The sequence below is a fragment of the Nyctibius grandis genome, chromosome 25, assembly GCF_013368605.1.
Source record: "Nyctibius grandis isolate bNycGra1 chromosome 25, bNycGra1.pri, whole genome shotgun sequence".
Lineage (NCBI taxonomy): Eukaryota > Metazoa > Chordata > Aves > Nyctibiiformes > Nyctibiidae > Nyctibius > Nyctibius grandis.
The window spans coordinates 1031761-1049683 of record NC_090682.1 but is presented as its reverse complement, the minus strand read 5'-3'; the positions used below and the strand labels follow the sequence as shown (position 1 = coordinate 1049683).

The following is a 17923-nucleotide window of genomic DNA, read 5'->3' as shown; positions in this document are numbered from 1 at the left end:
AATCATGTAAATTGAGGAGAAATGCTTGAGTTATGCCCACATGCTGTGAGATTGTAAAGTGAAATGTTGACCCTGCAGGGGTGGAGAGGGCCTGGAGGCGTTGCTGGACGGTTGGCTGAGCATCCCTCCGTGGTGGAGCCTTCAGAAGTAGAGCACGGAGGGAGCAAGCGGTAACCTGAAGTTGCAGGTAGCTGTTTCTTGCCAATAGTGCCCAAGGATTTGTGATTGTGGGCGGCCCCACCAGCCTTTTCCAGTGCCTGCGAGTGGTTTTAGCAAGATGACATAGAAATCTCTGCCTACATTGGTTATCTGACCAGCAGAGCTCTCCTTACTGCAAACAGGAGTTGATTTGTTATTGTTAGTGATAAAGGAAACAGACTCTGTTTCTACATAACCTTTTATTTGTTTTTTTTTTCTTTTGAATAAAACAAACACTGTGTGAAAGTGATGAATTCTACAATGGGAAATACAGGAAAAAAATGGCTTTGCCTGCACGTGAGGTGTAGTTAAACTGTGGCGCTTGCTGCTACAAGACCTTAGCAAAGGAAGGTATTTCAGATGATTTGATTAGTGTAAACGTGTACCTGTGCGTACAAAGGCATGAAAGCTGTTTGTGCAAGAAGGTTTAAGTACTGCGTTACTCTGGGGTAAATTGTTTCTTCCTACAGCAGCTCCTTCAAGCTGCTTTACTTCAGGGGAAGGAAAAAAAAAAAACCCTAAGAGTGACTGGATTTGAGGTGAGTGAGGATTATTCTTTGCTTGCTGGATGCTCCCCAAATAGGATATGTTTGTAAGAGGGTCAGAAAAGAGCTGTAGCCATGGAGGGCTGGGGAGGAGAGCAGGGAATACAGATTTAACGTACTCAGCTTTAGGGACCAAAGGTTCTGTGTTGCCACTAGAGAAAAAAAGCTCTTCAAAACACTTCAGTGCTGAGTTACAACGTGGAGGTGCCTCTTCTCCCTTCGTTAGCTGGGGAACACAGGGAAATAATTCTCTTTGCTCAGCGGCATGAATCCCTCTTCCTCCTTTCCCCTTCTGCCAGTTGTGTTTCCTGCTAAGAAGCAACTTTTAATTGTCTGGTACCGGGACGGAGCTCGTTCCAGGGGAGAGCTCCTTACTGCGTGGTTTCTCTAGTCTTCCCCTTGAAGCTTTTGATGCTGGTGTCTTTCAAGGCAGCTTGGATAGCTGGATGCCAGATATTTCCAGCATGTGCCTGTCTAAAGCTGTTTGTCCCACAGAACCTCCTCCTGGGTCATGGATGGCACTGTGTTTTTCACTAGGTTGAAACAGGCTCAGTGAAAATAAGCACACCCAAGTTTTCCTGTCACTTGCCATTATGGTTTTTAACCCAAAGGAATGTTTAGAAGTTTTGAGGGCCCTCAAGACCTTCACCTTTCAGCACCAGAAATTCTTCTTAGGGAAAGCAGCACTGGGGCTGGCTTGTTTTGGTGATGCTGCTGAGGATTTCCATTTCAGGGAATATTCCTTTGCCATGCAAAGCTGAACCATCCTCCCCAAGGTGATCTTCACCCCTGCGTGGCAGCAAGAGAGAAGACTTCACCGCTCCGAAGTCTTTGACCGGAACTGGCTCCTGAACAGGCGCCTGGTTTCTGCAAGCTCTGCTGTACGTGCCTCCTCTCTGTGGTACAAACAGGACCTCCAGGTCTCTGGACCATCAGAGAATAGCCCTTCCGCCCAGTTGCATCTTACATCTCGGAGCAATGAGCTGGCAAACACCTCTGCTCCATCTGTTTTCCTTCATTGATGGATTCTTTCAAGTCAGATTGTGGTCCCACAGGGACACACTCTACTAATCTTCTGCTTTTAAGATTTTATTTGTGCAATAAATGGATGACAAGGTGGTTTGCAAGTACATAACACAATAAATGGGTTTATAAACGCAACTTTTCTGCAGAGCACTATAGAATAAAACACAATATCACTACGGCATTTAACACTGATCTCTGGTTCATTCATATTTCAAACAGTAATGTGCCCATTTTCTCATCTGGGAAGCCTCTTAGTTTTTTTTAATACATTTTTATAAATTAACCGGGCACAGATTTAATAATAACTTGCATTTGTGTAGCTTTTTTCATCTCGGAGGATCTTGGATTGCTCTGCAGACTTAACGGTGTAATATAGAAATTACACGCCGAAGGATGCATTTGCTGTCTGCCAAAATGCAGCAGGAGTTTGGATTGCTCAGCAATGCTCATGGGTGCAAGCGGCGTCGAGGGAGGAAGCTTGAATCCAGCGCTCACGGCAGAAGGAGAACTTGGAGGGGGAGGACGCAGCTTGCTTTATGGGTGTCCAGAGCAAAGTCCTCTGAGGAAGAGGGGGCCACAGGGATGTTTAGGAAATCCGCACGAGAAAAGCGAGGTGGTTGCTGACCCTCAAACTAGGATGCTGAAAAACAAAGAAGAAAATGCTCCTTCATGTGTTTCTTCAGACTTCTGAGATGCGTCATCACTGGACACAGTGAAGCCAAGAACATGGGAAGACTTGGGAGATTGGGCTTTTCTGTCCATAATGTTCTGCTTCAGCAAGATATCCAACAGCAGCCAACTTTATCCATCAGGATGGGCAACTTCTAAGCAGGAGCATAAGGTTTCTCAACCAAAGTGTTCTTAAGTGATCCAAAACTCTTCGGTGATGTAGGATCTTCTCATATCACTCTTGTTGGCCAACTTAGAAACAAAGAGGAAGGTATTGAGCTTCTTCCTTGGAGACTTTCATGCTCTTTCAAGAGCTCCCACCCAAGTTCTTTGCTTCTTAAATCCCCAGGTGAGATGGGGCTTTTCCAGCCCTCTGTCTTTCCCAGTCACCATGTTTTGGTATCACAGAGGTTGTCCGTTCCCCATCCTAAAAAGTTCAGAACGAAGCTCATGCATATGACATGCAATTGGAAAAATATTTACAGATAACCAGTTGCCACCTCTGTAGAAGGAGAACATGAGAAAATGGAAACGTGATATTAATGTTAATACAAAGTTTTTAAGATTTAATTTGAGACCAGCTGTTTCTGCTTCTCTTATAAGAGCTTAATTGGTATATAATAGCATAGTTAATTAAATACAAATCAATAGTTTAAAATAGCTAATTGATATTTAATATGTATGGGAAAATATAACTTAGTTTGTAATATAATTAACTCAATATTAAATAAGCAATGGAATTGCAATTATGCCTTTACAACAATTATAAAGTTTATTGTTCTTTAATAAACTTGCAATTAGACAGGATGAGCTGAAAAATGATTAAACAGGTATTATTGGGCTATTAAACATTTATTATCATTCCTGATGGAATACAGCTACACGATAGTACACATTATGATCATGTTAATAAGCCTTTATTACTGCTTGGCAGCTTTAGCCTTTACCGCACCGGTCGATCAGAAACTTCATTCCCTCTCTGAGTTGTGGGTGGAGGAATTGCCTTGAAATTGGGTAAGGAAATCCCAAACGATGGGAGAAGTGAGGAAAAAGCAGGAGGGTTCCATAGTTTGGGCCAGCAAAGAGAAATCTTTATTTCAAAGCAAACGTACCCAGGCTGGGCATAAAGATCCCTTTGTAGAAGACCCTGAACTCTTTGTTTCTTTTAATTGGCTTTTGCTTCCTTGTCGCTGGCCGCCCCTAATGCTGGCGACGTGTGGTTTGAACTCGCTTATGCTTTAATGAGTGGTTTTTTTTCTGTAAATGTTGGGGTGAATTAATGCAGGTGCTCTTGAGCAAGTCAAAAACACGCTTCTGCCCTGGATTTTCCAAACAAGATACTTAAGCTCATGCATCTTCAAAGCAACTGGGTTGATAAACTTCAACTGTAACTAGTTTCACTCTGCTGGGAAAAATCAATTGCCATTGCAAGGAAATGGCTGGGATTTCTTTGGGAGGTGGGGGACAGGCATGGGTTAAAATATTCTGTTTTCAGTGGTATCTCAGCAGCCCCCCTAAAGCCAGAACATTTAAAATGCTGGGTGTCTGCTTAACTACTTTAGCTTTAGGTAGCCACTAAAAGCCATGAAGTGGTGTGACATCCTTAGGCATCAGAGTCCTCTTGAAGTGTTTTACCTTTTAAAGGCGCTCTCAAGTATTTAAAGGTGCCTTTAGCTATAAAGATTTTTGCATGTTCTCACAAATTTATGGTATGAATTATTATAATGCAGTGCTCTTGTATAGCTCCTTTTCATCATGGGATATCAAAGTGGTTTATAAGCATTAATTATAGCACCCCTCAGGGAGGCGAAGGGAAGACAGACACCCAGGCTGATCCAGGCTCCAGACGGGTAATAACCCAGATTTCATCTGGATCCAGCCCCCATGGCTCAGCCCTGACTGTCCCTCCCTCCCACAAGGGCTAAGTTGTGACTGGGAGCTCTGGGGTAGCACAGCCTCTGCCTCGGACCGTAGCCCCTTGCCACAACCTCTAAAACACGACCTCCTTCTCGGGGAGCATTGGAGACTGGAAGATGAGAGCTGGACATCTGAGTGGTGGGATGTTCTTCCCCCAAGTAGGCTGCAGCTATTGCTGCCTCCATCACTGCTCCTGGTAGATCGTGTCGCCTCTGTACTGCGGAGCGAGAGGGCTGGTTTCCACCTTTGCATCCAAGATGGGAGGTGGTTGGTGTTTACCTCTTCTTGTTAATTAGGACTCTGATTCAAGAAACAGCCAGTTGACTCATCTGCCCTGATTTATCTAATCTTTAGACATCTACATCTGAGTTAGTCACCACCTTTTATGGCCAATGAGAGAGTTACAAGCAGCCCCCAAGTCATCCCGGGTGGGTGACGTGAGTCAGTTTGTGGAGATGCATGTTTCTCTCCGAGGTTCTAACTTAGGTGACGATGTGGATTTAAGGGGGGCAATTAAATTTCAGCTTACTTGAAGCATCTCAAGAGGCTTAATTTTGTCTGAGCATTGACTTCAGTGGGATTACCATGATTTATTTTGGTTAGATGCATATGTCCTCTGTGATGGGAGCCTTAGGAGCAGGAGCTGTTGGTCCTTAGCCTCTTACAAGGTGGAGCCCTGCTTAATGTTAGCGCTTTAACTAGTCTTGCACGTACCCTGAGTGTCCTGGGGTCAAAAGAGGTCTGTTTTTTCTACGTTTAGGCTCTGATTCTGCCTCATACTGTGCACAAGAGGAGGATGCTAACCTCTCTGCTGGGATGCCATGGCAGTACTGGGGAGGGGTATGGTATATCTGGGTATATACCCACATAAATCCGTGTGTCTTCCCTGCAAATCACAGCGAGTGATTTTCCTCTTCCTCTGGTCACGGTCCAGATCTGCTCTTCAAACCCAAGCGTGCATCATGGCGCTGAAAGCCAAGGCTGCCAGGCAGCTCTCGCTCTCCTCTAAAGCTGTCACCGCGCTCTCGACCCTCCTGCTTCGCTGCCTTCCCCTCTTGCGAGCGGCACGACTTCACGACGCTCCCAAGCTCTCCTTCCTCAGCGGAGGGGGGGATCTAAAGAGACCACAGCCACATTAAGTAAACATCAAAGGGGCTTTGATCAGCGGGGCTCTGCAGAGCACAGAAGCCCCCGAGGAGCTCTGCAGGTCCACAGGCAGGCAGCGTCAGGGACATGGTACCTTAATTTTCTTCACTGTGACACAGGAGAATTTGTTTGAAGAACCAGAGCTTTTTGCCTCTCTGAGATGCGCACGGGGAGAGCACGCCTGCATGCAGCGTACTTCTGGAAAAAAAAAACGTGTTCAGATCTCTCTCTGCTTGTTACCGATAGTCAGAAAGGCCCATTAAGAAATCAAGGCATCAAAGGCATGCGCCTCCTCAGACTCCAGCACTTTGCTGCTTGCAGGGTCACTTGCTCGCTTCTAAAGAGCAAGGTGCCTCAAGCCAGGCTTATCTTCCCTTCTGAGGGCCATTTCCTATTTCACTGTGCTGCCAGCGAAGGGAGAAGGGGATTAGAGAGTCCATAGTGTTGTGATGTGGAGGAAGACACAGAATCACAGAATCACAGAATGTTCGGGATTGGAAGGGACCTCAAAAGATCATCTAGTCCAATCCCCCTGCCGGGGCAGGATTGCCTAGACCATATCACACAGGAACGCGTCCAGGCGGGTTTTGAATGTCTCCAGAGAAGGAGACTCCACAACCTCTCTGGGCAGCCTGTTCCAGTGTTCGGTCACCCTCACCGTAAAGAAGTTTTTCCTCATATTTAAGTGGAACCTCCTGTGTTCCAGCTTGCACCCATTGCCCCTTGTCCTGTCAATGGATGTCACTGAGAAGAGCCTGGCTCCATCCTCATGACACTTGCCCTTTACATATTTGTAAACATTAATGAGGTCACCCCTCAGTCTCCTCTTCTCCAAGCTAAAGAGACCCAGCTCCCTTAGCCTCTCCTCAGAAGGGAGATGTTCCACTCCCTTAATCATCTTCGTGGCTCTGCGCTGGACTCTCTCTAGCAGTTCCCTGTCCTTCTTGAACTGAGGGGCCCAGAACTGGACACAATACTCCAGATGCGGCCTCACCAGGGCAGAGTAGAGGGGGAGGAGAACCTCTCTCGACCTGCTGACCACACCCCTTCTAATACAGCCCAGGATGCCATTGGCCTTCTTGGCCACAAGGGCACACTGCTGGCTCATGGTCATCCTGTTGTCCACTAGGACCCCCAGGTCCCTTTCCCCTATGCTGGTCTCCAACAGGTCTGCCCCCAACTTGTACTGGTACATGGGGTTGTTCTTGCCCAGATGCAGGACTCTACACTTGCCCTTGTTATATTTCATTAAATTTCTCCCCGCCCAACTCTCCAGCCTGTCCAGGTCCCTCTGAATGGCTGCGCAGCCTTCCGGCAGCTCCTTCCCTCTTAGCGTAGAGGAGCAGATAAGAAATGGGCAAGGGAGGGGATGGTGACCCTCCTGTCTCTAGATACACGTGGCGAAGTGGAGCAGCGCAGCAGCAGCTGGAAGCAGTCGGTTTGGGACCCCAGCAGAGTTCAGCCTGCCTGGCTGGCGCTTTACCCAGCAGGATTTGCTCCCTGCAGCATCCCCACGTGCTTGCTCTTGCCCCCAGCCTAGTCTTCTAACGTCACTCTCTCTTCTCTTGCAGAACTGGGGCTCCCAGGAAGAGGATGCTGCCTAGTACTGGGGTTCATGTACAAGGAGAAGTACCGCAGGATGACTGAAGGTGAGCGGCTTCCCCACCTTCTGTTCTTCCTTCCTCTTTAGTAATCTTATTGCAAGGGACGTGGATGCGCTACCACTAGGAACGTGCTAGGTTCTTGTTCACACCAAGGAGAAAATCCCCGTTCTCCTTTGATCTCTGAAACCTCTTAGCAGGCATGGATGTGGGAAGCTCCTTGCATGAAGCTGCAAGAGAAGAGCAGGAGCTTCTTAGTTCCATACATCCAAAATCCACTGTCTTTTCCCATGGAAAGGATTTGTCACGTGGGAAGCTCTTCCAGCAGTTGCTGCGTCGGGGCTTTTTATTCTAGTTGGGTGGTAGTGCCTCACCGTGACACCTTCAGAGCACCAGTTTTCAGGGCCTTTGCAGCCCTCAGAGGGGCTGTTCCCTTGTTTGTCAAACCCCTGCACTCTGCCAGAGATCTCGCTAAAATTTCCCTATTTATATTCTAGTCATCCCCCCCAAGTGCTTTATGAGCATTGATTAATCCATAGAAATACCATAAATAATTACGAAGCATAATAACTAAACATAAACTATTTACGCTTGGAAGAATTGGCATCCTTGCTTCTGGTGGCTTCGTTGCTTGGCTGCTTTTTCAGGAGCAAACCCTGGTGCTGCACCATCTCTGACGCTGCATCAGGGAAGGATTAAAGGTCCTGGAGCTCTGGGAGAGGGGAGAGTCTTGAGGGTGCGTCAAGGAGAGTTTGGCTGCTGTGAGGTTACTCTGGGGAGTGCAAACTTGATCTAAATATGGATTTAGTCTGTGTTTTGGGCTTTGATTGGAAATGATTTTGCCCTGCTGTGCTTCCTTTCGCTTGCATGGGATGGTGTATCACCCAGCAGTTAGTTAGAGTTAAAGGTGCATTAGCTTCTGTGGGGTAAAACTCTCATGGGGGCAAGTTTATGGCTCAAATATCAGTTAGAAGATCAAAGGTTCCTTCAGCTTCCCAGGAGCCCTGATACTGAGCTGCTAACATGGGGAAAGGACTTCACAAGACTTCACCTCATGCTTGTTAATTACCACATGCTTTTTAAACAGTGATTAGAGTATGTTTTTAAGGGGAAGGGGCTGTCCCTTAGGAGAATGGGTGGTAGAATCTTGTCCAAGCGCTGTGAGAAGGTGCAGTCTCTCTCTCGATACCTTCCTGTCCCTCAAACCTCTGGGAGAGGCTGTCCATGGCTGTGCTCAGATGGGCAGGAGCACCCCAGGGATGCTCACAGGGTGGCTGAGAACCAGCAGGACCCTGAGCACACCTGGGCATCCTGCCGATCCCTTGGGATCATTCACAGAAGCTCCTGTTCCCCCCCCAGTGAATTCAAAGCCTGCGTCCGCCTACGAAGCGAGCCCCCTTTTCAGGCTGAACGTGGCTTTGTGTGGAGAGAACAAAGAAACATGAAAGGCCAAAAGTAAAGCCTTTGTGTGGGGAAGGGAACAAAGTGTGCCGGCCTGGCGCTGAGCAGCCGGCGAGTTCCTGGCCCCCGCGGGCTGCAGGACCATTACATTTAAAGGTACAATCTGCCAAAACCAAAGTCAGGGGATTTCCATGGCTACAAAGACCACTTAGGACTTGTGTTTTCACTAGAGGCAGTTCGGGATGACAATTGCAGCCTTCAACCTCTCAGGTTTTTGGTGGATTTCGGCACGGATATGCCATGTGAGCCAAGGGAGGGGGTCTCAGATGCCTGGTCATCTGCAGAGGTACAGCGAAGGTATTTCCTGCCCAAAGTACCTGAGCCAGACTCTTTGGGCCACTTCCCTTGCAGGGGTAAGGAGAGAGACAGCTTCCCTTTGATATTTTTGTCAAGTGAGAGCTTTCCCTCTTTTTAGTGCTAATGAATAGCCCTGTTAATAATTACAGGGTGGCTGAAGGAACTGAAAGCAGAGGTAGGCAGTGGGGCAATCGGATAATTATGAGGTTTGGGGGCTCCGTCATAGTGGAAATGGGTAATTACAGGGATCATTAGAACCTTGCTGTCACTTAACGGAGACATCTACACAATGCACTCGTAGGTGGAGAAGCACAAGAGGACTTAGAGGCGTTGTCAGCGTGGAGGAATGGCTTGTTGGTGGGAAAGTGCTTCTCTTGGCTGTCCCCATGGAGAAGGTCCAAGCCAGGCGCTTGCAGGCCAGTGTAGCAACCTCTCCCAGAAGGATAAAATAGATGTGGTGGCTTACAGATGCTTCATGGCCATGCCCAGCAAAGGTCTTTGGTAGGAATGGATGTCCCTCAACACAATGGATTGCAAATGCAGGCTTTTCAGGGTGAGAAGCCAAAATAAGTGTCTGAGAACTTGCCTCTGTCAGCGCTGGGTAGCGCTTATCAGTTCCTCATATCAATGTATATCAACCTGTGTCATGAAAAAACAGGTCTGGGTGAGGTGTTGGGGGCAACAGAGCAGCCCGGGCTGCTGCCAGCACCGCTGGTGAGGTGCAAGGCAGAAATGATTTGGGTGCTGCCCCCTCAGCTGGCACCGCTGCGCCGCATCGGGTGCGATTTCCCTCTCGCTTTATTGCCCCTGTGAAGCCCCCCCCAGGGAAGGTGCTGGATTTGGGCAGGATTTGGGGGGGGGGTGTGGGCTGGGGAGTGGGGAGGTGCTGCTCCAGCGTGGCTGCTCGGTGCTTATCCTTTTGCTGTGATTGACGATTGCCTTGTCTGCACGCTGGGATCGCTGTTTGGTGCACGGCGGTGAGTTGTAGGGTGAAATTAAGCTGGTGACAGTTGTAGACAGAGGGAGAGAGAGGTAGAGCTGTCTGTAACGACAGCCTTGCAATAAAGACGCTTTGGAGTTAATCCTCCACCATCTGTCTTCATTCTGCTAATAACCCACTCAATCAGATGCTGCCGACTGTTTGTTAACACTCAAACAGATACATAATGGGGAGGAGCGCGCTCTTGGCTCACGAGGGGCTGGATTCCTCCTCGGGAACAGCTCTCCCCTGGCCACGGTGGGAGCCACAGCTTGTGGACTGGACATCCCGAGGCACATGGCATGCAACAGAGGTGATGCCAGGGGAGGTTCAGGTTGAACATTAGGAAGCATTTCTTCTCAGCAAGGGTCATTAGCCATTGGAAGGGGCTGCCCAGGGAGGTGGTGGAGTCACCATCTCTGGAGGGGTTTAAGAAAAGACTGGACGTGGCACTTAGTGCCATGGTCTAGTTGCCATGGTGGTGTCAGGGCAATGGTTGGACTCGATGATCCCAGTGGGCTCTTCCAACCTCATTGATTCTGTGGGGGCGGCAAGCTGAGTTACTCTGCTTTCCCCAGGGCTTGTGCTGTCCTGGCTCAAGGTGATTTTTGGTGGTATCTGAGGTGGGTTGCCTTAGTCCCCCACAAATAAGGATCCTGAACTAACCTGAAAATTGAGGCTTGTTTTTCTATTCCCTCTTCCCCTTCATGTTCAGTTCTCATCCCTTCCCAAGGGAAGGCAAGGGATGTGCTGCAAAATCCCTCCCTGCTCCCCTGTCCATAGCCACGGGTCCCAAGTTGGGCTTGCTCTGCTCTCCTCTGCGGTGGTCAAAGGCAGGTATTCAGGTGTCGATCTTCCTCCTGCTATTTTTCTTCTCCTCTCCTGCCTTTGACTTCTTGCCAGATCTAACACGAGTCATTAGCAAGCGTCGCTGCAGCAATTATGGCACTTTTTGGCTGCCATTCATAAAGCTACTAACGGGAACGATTAAGCGCTGAGAGGTGTCAGCCTTCTCCTTCACCACCTGTTCCGCCAGCCGTCGGCTGCTGGAAGGTGCCTACAACCCTCTCCCCACAGGCAGGCAGGAGCAGAGCAGCTCACTCCCCTCCTTTCATCTCCCTTTCTGGGCACTTTGCTGGCTCTCATGTCCTCCTGTGCAGCGAGGAGGTGGCATCTCTGCAGGGTGGGCCCAGCCCTCAGTGTGGAGGGGAAGGGTGGGCTTCATCCTCGTGCCCAAAGTTGGGTGGTGAAAGCAGGCGTGGGTGGGAAAAGGGACAGAAGAAGGACTTGGTGCAGCGTCCTCCTCCTGGACCAGCTAATGGTTAATGATCTGTGCTCAAGGAAGGACAAACTCCCTCTCTTCAGCTCCCTGCTTGGCTTACAGCCCTGCTTTGTGCTTCGCTCGCATCCCCACCGCCGGGTAGGGACAGGCAGGAGGCTAACAGCTGTCCCTTAATCTGCAGGCAGTCTCCTCGGTATGGCCGCTGTGGATGCAAACACCGGTGTGTGCCAGGAGAGGGGATGTGCCGGAGTTATCTCTGGCAGCAGCTGCCCTCCGTTGGCATCGTGGCTGGAAGCAGAATCTGCTCTGTAGTTCTCTGCGTTCAAGGTGTCTCCGTTCACTAAACAAAGCCCTGCAAGAGCAGCAGCCGTTACTGCAGAGCCGCAGCTCCGCACAGCAACGAGCCTTTAATTGGGAGAGGGTGTTGCTTAGCAAATCATATCTGCCGGGTAACGACCGTAGAAATCTGCTCAGAGAAGGGCTGTCGGAACCTAAGGCAGGTTTTTCTGCCACGTGGATGTTGTGGGGCTGTTGGTCAGCGTAAGGCAAACCTTGGGAGGATGGAGGGTGAGGAGTTAAGTTGTGCAGTCTGAGCCACAAAGCTCACCTCAGCGCTTTGGTTCACAAGGTTTGGAGTTGTATTTAAAGGTGCTGGGACTCATGCAAAGCTCTGATGGCTCTTGTTGGTCGGGGTTGGGCCAGAGGGGTGATGACAATGGTGGCCTGAACCAAAGCAGAGCCACCAGCCTGCTCTCCTTGCCATGGCTCGTGCATCCTTGCAGGCTGCAGCTAGTCGGGGTGATTTGGATCAGCCCCTGCCTTGCCTGTCCCTGCCTGGTGGTATCAGCTGTGGCTTTGTGCTCATGAACCGCTCTGGATGGGTTTTTTTTTTTGCCTTGGACATCAGCGTATCTCTAGTCCGCAGATAGGTTTTGGTTCTGCTAGACCTGGGGAGAGAATTGTGTATGCATATGAAAGCTGGTTTTATGACTTATAATTATCTTGTACCCATCCTTAGAATAATTATAGCTCCTCCATTATTAATAATTGGAATTCGTCCTTGCCATAGATCACGAAATGGGGAGGAAGCTCAACCCAGGGTTTGCATAATGTACCTTGGTCTAAATTAAATAATTGGGAAAATGGTGAAAATCGTTAGTTTTTTCCCCCCCATTCCTTGGTGCTGGAATTAGTGAGATATTAGCGCAATTAGGCAGTGCTTCCATTTGAGGCTGCAGTCATTTGCTTTGTAATTTAGAATAAATGTAAAAGCCCACTTGTGCTTCTGAACGGATTATTTGTCCTGTTTAAAAGTATCTAATGGGGTGGCTGTCATCTAAGCAAGATACATTTGACCCTTTTCAATTTGTTTCCCTTTTAATCTGCTATCTGTTTTCCTGGATCTTTTTTTAATAAAAACATAAAGAAGAAGCGGGCAAGAGAGACCAAAGAGGGAGAGAATAGAAGCGTTATAGATCTGGAGTTTATCATAAGCCAAAGTAACTTGCGACCAAGGCTGTTAAACTGCAGAAAGCAATAAAAAGAAAACACTATTTGGAGATCATTTAAAGGGCCGAGTGACTTGTCAATGAAAGGTTGCTCTGTTCGACTGCTTCTTAATAGCTTCTCCAAGGGAATCTGCAGCTCTTGCAAGAAGGAGGCCTGTGGGTACCTTTGCAGCAGCTCTCGGCTGCGGGAGGGAGCGTGGAGGTTAGTGGGGTGCTGGGGCAGTGATGCTGAGATGGGTAAAATCCAATAGCAAGAAGGACAGAGAGGAAAGGAGATGGATTTAAACCCAAAACTGGGTTTAGGCTTTAAAACACGTCCTAAATGTTGAAGCTCAGGATGTGCTGGTGGGCACAGGGCCTGGATGCTTCGCTCTTCTTTGGGCTGTAGATAGATCTGTGCCCAGTTCAGTCCCAGCGTGGCATTGAGACACAGGGACGTATTCGTGCCACCCATTAGCAGCCCAGCAAGGCAGTTGCTGCCCCAGAATTGCTTTGGATTTATGGGGACGCTTAATCTGGATCTCACAAGTGACTTTTACATCTGCAGCAGCACAGGCTGAGCATGAATCTTCCTCGCTCTCAAGGATAAAGCAGAGCCAGCCCTTCTTATCGCTGTAAAAAGTGACCTCTCTCATCTACCAGATGCCCAGAGACTTTGTGCTGCTGGGGACGCTCAAATTCCCCTCTGTTCTTTAGCTGGGTGGTGGAAAGGGTCTGTCCTTTGGGACCAGACCTGTAACGTGTTCCTTGCTTTAGCTCAGGCAGCGTTGGCTCTGCTCAACCTGCTTTTGCCAACGGTGAAGCTCAAGAGCCCATAAACAACTTGAGCATCTTCTTGAGCATCCCAGTGTCTTCTTGCAGTTTGTCCTCTGAGGCTTTGCATCAGTCTGCAACCTGGGAGTGGGATTTCTGCAAAGCTAGAGGATCCCTGGCACAAAATCTACTGGGATTTGTTATCAGCTGATCTCCAGAGCTCCCTGTGGGATGCAGGGCCAACTTTGCATTGCTGACTCTGCCCTCATCGCCAATAAAGGTGCTGTCTCCTCCAGGGCTTGGCAGCAGTGTGACAGGGAAGCTCGCCTTACCCCTCGCGTTGTCACTTGTGTCTCCCCGTGAAGATGCAATCACAATCGATGAGGGAAGGCATCTCCTGTGTAAGCTGCGTTGCGCCTTTTGTTCTTTATCTGCCAAAGGAAGAGGCGAGTGGCTGGAGCGAGCTCCAGAGCAGTTGTTAAAGACGCACGGTTATCAGCAGAGGTCTCATTGATATTTCTGTGATGCTTTGTGTGGCTGTTAGCTAAACAAGGCAGGGATGGAAGTGAAACCTGAGGAAAAAACAGCAAACAAGCTGGCTTTTTGTCTAGTGTCAAGGGGAGGCTTTGCCTGGGTCGGGTCAGCTGGAAAGCTGGGTAAAGTGCAGGACCTCACTGGAGAGGCGTACGCTGCTGTGAGCCAAGTCCTCGCTGGTGAAATCCATCATGCACAGAATCACAGACTGTTAGGGATTGGAAGGGACCTCAAAAGATCATCTAGTCCAATCCCCCTGCTGGAGCAGGATTGCCTAGACCATATCACACAGGAACGCGTCCAGGCGGGTTTTGAATGTCTCCAGAGAAGGAGACTCCACAACCTCTCTGGGCAGCCTGTGCCAGTGTTCGGTCACCCTCACCGTAAAGAAGTTTTTCCTCATATTTATGTGGAACCTCCTGTGTTCCAGCTTGCACCCATTGCCCCTTGTCCTGTCGGTGGATGTCACTGAGAAGAGCCTGGCTCCATCCTCATGACACTTGCCCTTTCCATATTTATAAACATTAATGAGGTCACCCCTCAGTCTCCTCTTCTCCAAGCTAAAGAGACCCAGCTCCCTCAGCCTCTCCTCATAAGGGAGATGTTCCACCCCCTTAATCATCTCCGTGGCTCTGCGCTGGACTCTCTCTAGCAGTTCCCATCCTTCCTGAACTGAGGGGCCCAGAACTGGACACAACATTGCAAATGTGGCCTCACCAGGGCAGAGTACACTTTTCCAAGGATGCTGCTGAGAAGGATCCGATGTGCTCTGCACCGCTCCGTTCAGGCAGGATAGGCAACACCTCCCCATCTTACTGCTGCTTTGGAGAGGGGGAGCAGAGCCTGTTCCTGATGCTCCAGCTCCCTACAGCAGTTGCAGCGCAGCTGAGCAGCTCTGCTGCTTATAAATCTGATACGGCGCTCGCGAGTTTTATGGCAACGGTGGTGTAGTAGCAGTTAATGGTCTAAGGGTATAATTTTATCTATTGATTTGAGTAGCGGTCCCCTGTGGAAACCTATTGCAGTGTGGTGTTAAATAAATGAATACAATACTTCCTTGCTCCCCGAGTACCAGCATGAGATAATTCAGGAGCTGCTTCTCTTGCCGTTCAGCCAGCAGGTGTGTATGGAAGAACCTGGGATCAACTGGAATCTATGTACTGTCCCTCTGCAGGGGCTGGAGGGCCTGCTAAAGACACTTCAGGAAGCTTAATAAGCATGGATCAATATCTAGGAGGGCTTTAGAATATCCTGGCTACTGGGATCCCATTGCCCTTGCGCTCCCCTCTAGGTCCTTAATGGCATTTGGAATGGGATGTGCACCTAAGGAACGCAGCGAGCTGTTGGGGAACACTTGTCCTGTAAGATACACGTGACAAAGGACAGAGATAAGGTCTTGTACTTCACCTTACCCTGGCTGGCTGGTTCTCTCTTTGGGTTTGGGGTGGTTTATTTTTTAATTCGTGCTCCCTCTGCCTCCTGATAGACTTTAAGGAGATGCAAGGCTTCCCTCTGAAGACGATGACTCCGGCTTTCTCATCTCTGCACTGCCTCCAGGCTACCCTCAGAGTTTACCTCCGAGCGTGTGTATCTGTTGATAATTTTCCCCTCTCTGCAGAGCTGTCACTGCAGCCCGGGGGTCTGTTATTTAGCTTTACTCCCTTGGTGTCCATGAGGACCCTACCAGGGAGGTTGCTGACAGGCAGTATTTCATCAGCAATACAGGTCACACTGTTGACATGGTGTCCACCAGACCAGAACCTAGTGGACCCACCAAGCCAGGTTCTGATGATGCCATAAATCCTCCCGGCGTGGACACAATAGCATGATCGTGTGGAAACCTCCAGCTTCTCAAAGTATCTGGAAGCCATTGCTTCCAAGAAAATGACCTGGACTTTGATTCAGGAAGAGGGCAGAAAGGTGACAGTATATCCCTACTCAAGGCTGGAGAAAGAGCATCTCTTCTACCATTTTGGGGAGCCCTTCTGGGACACAGGCACTGCAATGTGGTGCTGCTTTCTACGAAGCACTGCAAGGAGACACATGGTTCGTTCCTGCCTGCCTCCAGGAAAGGGAACTTTGAGATCTGGACCAGACACACAAGTATGCTTTCTGCAGGCATGGCCGGGATGCAGCTTCAGAGCCTGGAGCAATGAAGCACTGCCAAGTTTTTATCACTTAGAATATCAATTAAAACCGCTGCAGCCTTGTAGGTGCCACTCTGAGATGTACCTGTATTGATGAACAGCCGGGCTTGACGTTAAAACGTCTCTCAAGTCAGTAAAAGTAAATCTCCTGTGCAAGTGTGAGCAGAAACTTGCCATCCTAGAGGACTTGCAACTAAAGGCAGGCAAAATATCTTGCTTTGTTTGGGCTGGCTTTTGGGGTTGGTTTGGTTTGTTTTGTTTTTAAACCCTTCTAAAAATCCCTTCATATCATAAGGAAATAGTGAAATATTGTTGTAAAGTATCAAGTTGAATGCTGTGTGTCCTGTTCTTTTTCTTCCCAAGCTCTTTGCTGTGTCTGGCCAAACCCTGCCATCTGTATTCACTCAATAAAGCCCAAGTCCGTTAGCAGCCTTCAAGTTGAGGTTGATGAAGACAGAAGGAGCAGGCATGGTCAGAAAACCTGAAGGATAAATAGGGAGCATGTGTGAGGGGGGGTGAGTGCAATTCCCCGTGGCCAGGCAGCCGACACGACAGGTATTTAGTACCCAGGGCTGCTCCTGTGATCCTTCACAAGGCAATGAACTTAAACCACGAACCTTAACAATTACCTCCAGTGCAGCAGCAGTCTCAGGGCTGGTATCTACGTTATCCTTTTATGCCCAGTGTTTGCTCCCAGAGGTATTTACTTAATCTATAAATGTATTAATGGGGCTAATCTTAAAACACATCCAGCGATATAACTTGAGATGGTTTTGTTTTTTTTTTCCCCTTTAACAAAGATGAAGGTTTTATATAGACGGGGGAAAGCGAAGGGAAGCGAAATGTTCAGTGACTAATGATCCTCATCAATATTCATGAGAGACGGTATGCATTTTGAGATTTAACATAAAGGAAGGAAGAAAGAGAGAAAGGAATTGACTTCTTCAGAAGCTAAATGAAATATTTAGGTTGACCTGGAGAGAAGTAGGCCGGGTCTTTGTTGCCATCAGCTTAGACCAGCGTTCGATCGAGAAGTTTTCAAAGAGAAGCGGGGGGAGCTGAGTTGCCGGCGGAGGTTTTTGGAGCTGACGTGGCAGGGAGGTACGAGGGTGTTGGCCTCTGCGGCAGGAGAAGTCTTCAGCTGAGGGTGAAGTCCATGTTGTGCTAGATGAGGGGAGCAATCACTTGGGGTGATTTTCTGCTGTAGCAAAGACTGGGACAGCGAGGAAGGAGGAACACTTTCCTCCTGGCTTTCCTCCAACACTCAGGTTTGAACAGGACAATGGATGGAGAGATATCTTCCCCAAAACCAAATTGGCTCCCCCACTATCAACAGACACTTGCAGATAGAGCCATTCGTTCGTGCAAGGGACAGTTCTCACCAGACAGCTTAGTCCTACGGTACCCTTGTCTCCGTTAATGTCCACAGCACCCTCTGAGCCACCGCTTTAGGGCTGCCCCTTCCCACACAGGGCAGCCTTGCAGCAGGGAACGGCACAGACGTCTTGAAAACAGATGGGGGAACCTTGATCCTTCCCCATTTCAGTCTTTCCTTACCTGGGGTGGGGAGGAGAAGGAAAGCCTCTGCAGAGAAAATACCTGAAATAGGGTTTTCTCAGGAGGATGTTGCTCTGGATGTGCAGCACTGAGAGCAGAGGACTGAGAGATCACCAGGATCTTAATAGCCAGGTTTAATTGCTGAAAGAGCACGTCAGGCCTGGAAGCAAGGCTTCCCCCCAGCCTTCTGCTTTTGTCCCCTTTTAAATCTTCTTTCTTCTTCTGCAAGTTGCCCTTGTCTCCCTCCGCTTCCAAGGCTGCTCCTTTTCACATCCGTGCCATCCCTTCTCTCCTCCGAGTGAC

At 48.9% G+C, this 17923-nt stretch overlaps 1 protein-coding gene across 1 annotated transcript in view; it reads left to right on the top strand.

The window, feature by feature from the left end:
- The first annotated feature begins 6854 nt into the window (after nucleotides 1-6854).
- KIRREL3 (kirre like nephrin family adhesion molecule 3) overlaps nucleotides 6855-17923 on the top strand; it is a 110353-nt gene continuing 99284 nt past the window's right edge. The window contains exons 1-2 of the mRNA XM_068418138.1: nucleotides 6855-6939; nucleotides 7073-7150. Of these exons, the coding sequence (XP_068274239.1) occupies nucleotides 6855-6939; nucleotides 7073-7150 (163 nt within the window). The remainder of the gene's footprint in view (nucleotides 6940-7072; nucleotides 7151-17923) is intronic.